Source organism: Bidens hawaiensis, unplaced genomic scaffold, assembly GCF_021521415.1.
Source record: "Bidens hawaiensis isolate Kalapana, Puna unplaced genomic scaffold, B.hawaiensis_p1.1 tig00022167_1, whole genome shotgun sequence".
Taxonomy (NCBI): Eukaryota; Viridiplantae; Streptophyta; class Magnoliopsida; order Asterales; family Asteraceae; genus Bidens; species Bidens hawaiensis.
The window spans coordinates 131,043-135,972 of NW_027493439.1; the positions used below are offsets into that span (position 1 = coordinate 131,043).

Genomic DNA, 4,930 nt, shown 5'->3' on the forward strand with positions numbered 1-4,930 from the left:
TGTTATTAATATTAGTAAACTTATTTTATTTGACATATATATGTATATATTATTCAAAAATTAGTTTTCTTTATATTTATCATGTTCGAATACTCATCGAGTACTCCGAGTACACTCAGCTTCTTAGTCGGCCGTTTAGGATCTTTTTAGCGATTTTTGTAAGCAGTTTATGTATGTATACCCAAGAGTCAAGAGTCAAAAATAACTAACTTTGTATATAGTTATTTTTAAAAGCTAGAGGATATGTTATACCCAAGAGTCAAGATTCTCCATCTTGTCCTCATTGATTATTCTTGATTGTGGAGGTTGGATCTCATAACACCACCTCCACCCACCATGGCCCTATGTTGAGTATTCTAGTGGCAAAACCTTTCTTCTTCATATGGACTAGTAGTAGATTCCAATCTTTGTATTCTTTCCTCTTTTGTATATATCAAATGAATGTGTTTTGGCATAAACTTCTTTTTGCATATTTACCTTTTCTTTTATCCATCACCCTTGGCTTCCTAATGAAATTGTTCCAAGATTCTTTTTGTGTTATTTATTAGTTATAAAGTGAATTACTTGTTAACTTTATAATTGATTAATTTATTTTTCTGGATTTTAAAGAAACATAACTTGTTTGATACTTCTTTTCTTCAAACTATTGAATTAATTGTTGGCCATTTCCATTAAATTTCCAAATTTACTAGCCATAGTAGTTCTCATAAATAGTAAATTACTATTGCAAAAAGCTAAAGTCATGTACAACTGTACAAGAATTAGAGGAAAATGCTTCGGGTCGAATTTGGTGTTGAAAATTGGTTACTCGACTACTCGAGCATTCAACAGTGCAATGCTACGGTTGATTATGTTTATGCTTAAGTTTATGATAATGAAAATGTAAACATAAACTTTATGATTTATGACTAACAAATTAGGTTTATGTTAAAATAATGTTTCTGTAGATATATGGTTGATGATACTAAGTTCAGTAAATTATTAATTTGTTTTTATGTTATAAAATATCTACAATGTTATTAACCATAGCCTGATAGCCCAAAGAGTAAATACCAGAAACCAAATGAATCTTTAGTCTTAAAACTTGCTATAAGTTATCTAGTTTTCAAAATCATAAACCTTGTTTTGTTATTAAGGGCATGTATTAAACCTAGAGTGATGAGGAGGATCGCCGTCACGAGATGTCATATTAGCATGAAAGTACTCACTTACCATGTCTTATAACTTATATTCGTACACGTGGTGAGTGATTTTAAAAAAATAATAACGGATTAGTTACAAAAGGATAAATTAATGCCTCCGGTGTTTGTAAATAAATAAAAAGTTAGTTATAAAGGATAAATTAATGGGTCCGGCGGTTGTAAAAGGATAGCTCTTTAGCATGAGCACACTCACGGGATGCATGATCGTAACTACTCACGCAATGTTAGAGTCTTGCTGCTGTGACTGTGAGACGACGTGACATATTCCACCTCACCGCTCACTATGCATAATACATTATGTAGTAATAGAAAACGAGTTACAAATAAAATTGATATACTTTTTCTTAATATTTCAACATTTAACATGTTTTGTTTATTGTTTATAAAGGAGCAAACCCAATGCATTTGTGTTTGGGGTTTAGGAAACACTTAAAAGTGGTAATTATTTCATGTTCAAAAGCACTTTAAAAGTGTCACATGCACCCATTAGACCAAAAATAACCTCTACAACATTTTCCTATACTTTTACAATATTCAACAAACAAAGCTAATAAACCAAACACCGAAAATGGTCTCGTTACAAAAAGATATTGTACAACAAATCCGAGTGGATATTGTCTCCGACAAGTGTCAAAAAGTAGGAGACACGGTGGTTGTGTGTGTGGAGGAAGAAGTTGACGGCGAATCATGGCAACTATGGCCACCTTTTTCACCTGAATTGCTTTTGTTTAGTGACATTGATGCCTCCGTTATAGATGTAGGATGAGAAGCAATTGGAGTATATACCCCTTTGGAATTGTTGGTGTCACCGGAGGTTGGGGTTGTGGCAGATGCCATAGGAGTGTACTCTGGCGGCGGCATCCATATGCTGCCCACCACCACAAATTGTGGTGTTTGTGAGTTGTTATTGTTATGGATCGTAGGACTTGGCCTTCTTGTATGCAAACGGTATTTCTGTTACATTAAAAAGTTATACAATTTAGAATCTTTATATTGTATTAAACTTTTTTTATATAATAAATACATATAAATAAATAAAATAAAAGAGACATTGCATACCTGTAAATGGCTTTTTACTTCATCATTTGTGAGCCCATCAACTTTCATTAATTCCCTAATTTGTTTAGGTGTAGCAACTGCATGATTAAAAAGGATTTCCAAAAACCAAAAATCAAATTCCAATTTAATAAATAATAAAAATAAATTACATCTATAAAAATAATTATTTTTAAACAACATTGTTTCACTATCTAAAAAGTAACAACGACTAACTTTTTATCCATTTACATTTTGATGTAAACCCTATACAATAATAAAATACTTACCATGCGCACCTCCTAGTTGTTGAAGAGCATGAAGAAACCGCCGGTGCAACTCCGGTGACCAACACCTTCTAGCTTTCCTATTTGACTGCCCTTTATCTTCACCGCCACCACCACCACCACTATCAGTCTCCTCCGTGGAGCTAGCAGCAGCCGTGGGCTCCACAGCCGGAGCAGCTGATACTTTCTTATTTACCACCGCCGGAGCTTCGCCGGAATTCTTTTCTTTCTTAAATGGATGAAAAGCACCACACCCATTTCTTGTTACTTCCACCACCGGAACTTTTTTTGGTGATAACTCCTGAAAAATATTAAAAAAAAATGTTACACCAAAATAATAATAATAATAATAATAATAATAATAATAATAATAATAGTTCTTTTTAACGGCCAACAAATATAGAATTGTCTGGGTGACTCAATAGTAAAAGGCTACCGTTAGCTGACCTAACCCAGCCGTACGAAACCTTAACCGCTTTAAAATTATCTCCAGATACAGAGAAAATCCACTGATGATAAAACCCGGACACCCTTTGGATTGAACTGGAGATCAAAAAAATCTCAATATTTCTTCTTTGAGCCACCCATGTCCCCAAAGTGTTATCGGTGGAGATTGAACCTGGGTCTCCATTAAGAAACCAAGTTTTCTACCACTATTGGAAATAATAATCATAATAATAATAATAATAATAATAATCAAATTATGGAATTTAGTGATGTATAATTACTTACCAATGGATCTGGGGATTGAATAGAGAGTTGAGCATGTCTAAGCCAATCTGATTTCTTGGAAGATAATAATGATTTATTATCTAATTTACTTGAAATAATATTATTATTTAATTGTTGGTGTTCTTGGTGATCATCATCTTCTTCTTCATTTTCATTTTCAGATAAAGTTCTTTTAATGGGAATAAACTCTTCTAAAACTGGGCTTTCACTTGATATTTGCTCTGAACACTCAGACTGAACATTGTTGTTGTTATTATTATTATTATTATTATTATTATTATAATCCCTTGTTGTTTCAGACATTTGTTTTCTACATCCTTCAATTGCTACAACACAAAAGAATAAAATCCCATAAATAAAATTAATATACACAAAATTTAGAAAAATATGAAAACCTAAGATGCTAACATAGAATAAATCTCATTTTAATATTATGAAGCTATACACATATTTGGAAAAGTTTGATATTAACATAAATAAAATTCCATACAATAATACACACAAAAAATTAGAAAAATTTGGAAAACTTAATTAGATTTCAACATAGAAAAAAAATTCAATATAAATAATTAAAATATAAAAAAAAATTGAAAAATTTTGAAAAACTTAGATATTAATTAACATAGAATAAAATCCCATATAAAAATTCTAAAATTATACACAAAATTCAAAAAACTTTGAAAAAATTATATATAAACATATATAGAATAAATCAATAAAATTCAATATAAAGTTATAAACAAAATTTAGAAATTTTTTATAAAACTTGGATATTTAAACAGAAAATAATCCCATATAAATATACACAAAATATAGAAAAATTTGAAAAAGTTAGTGTTTAACAAATATTAAAATCCCATATTAAAACTACAAAAATATAAACAAATTTAATGAAAATGAAAAAAAAAATTTGGATATTAACATACCTTGAGTAACGAGTTCAAGACAAAGAGGAAGCTCACGTTGGAACACTTGAATCTTTCTTCGTTCAGATTCCAAAGCTTCAACATACTCTTGATATCTTTGCATTTTATGTTCAAGATTATTATCAGTCGGAATATGAATATTATTGTTACCGAAAACCATTGAATTGTTCCAAACGTTGGATGGATCAAATTGACTAAGAAAGGACATTAAATGTGGAAGCTAGGAAGGTTTTGTCTTGTGGTGTTTAAGATCCGGTTTGAACGAGAATATAAGGATCTAGAGAAGAATCACAAAAAGGAATAAACTTGGTGTTTAAGATAATTTACATATAAATAATTATTCTAGAGAGAGAGATATAGTATTTTTTTTCCATTTTATTATTATTATTATTATATTTGTTTTGAGCAGGTGATGAAGTTGTAATGAAAATACTTGTGTTTTATGTAACTAATGTTCAATTCTTACACACATCATTTAGTTTCGGGGGTACCGGGATAATGATGAGTGACTAAGCGAGTATGTGGTTTTCATTGGTTGGAGACATGTACTGAACGAATTTGATCTCGCTACATTGTTGTGTCTTTGAGCGAGTGTTCACGAACGTTGGCCTTATGTGATGGTTTTTCCCAGATTGAAATACGAGTGTATCCAGATGTACTGAATTTAGTCAATAACTCATTTGAAGAATTCATTTGTTGCTAAAAAAATATATTATTTTGTTTTATTATTATTTATTTAACAACCAAC

At 30.6% G+C, this 4,930-nt stretch overlaps 1 protein-coding gene across 1 annotated transcript; it reads right to left on the reverse strand.

The window, feature by feature from the left end:
* Positions 1–1,638: 1,638 nt before the first annotated feature.
* Positions 1,639–4,515, reverse strand: LOC143564862 (transcription factor HHO3-like). Its single transcript, XM_077052007.1, has 5 exons — positions 4,183–4,515; positions 3,257–3,582; positions 2,528–2,825; positions 2,262–2,338; positions 1,639–2,156 (listed from the first exon to the last, which is right to left on the reverse strand). Exons 1-5 carry the CDS (start codon positions 4,388–4,390, stop codon positions 1,833–1,835), a joined length of 1,233 nt encoding a protein of 410 aa, XP_076908122.1. The 5' UTR covers positions 4,391–4,515; the 3' UTR covers positions 1,639–1,832.
* Between the last annotated feature and the right edge of the window lie 415 nt (positions 4,516–4,930).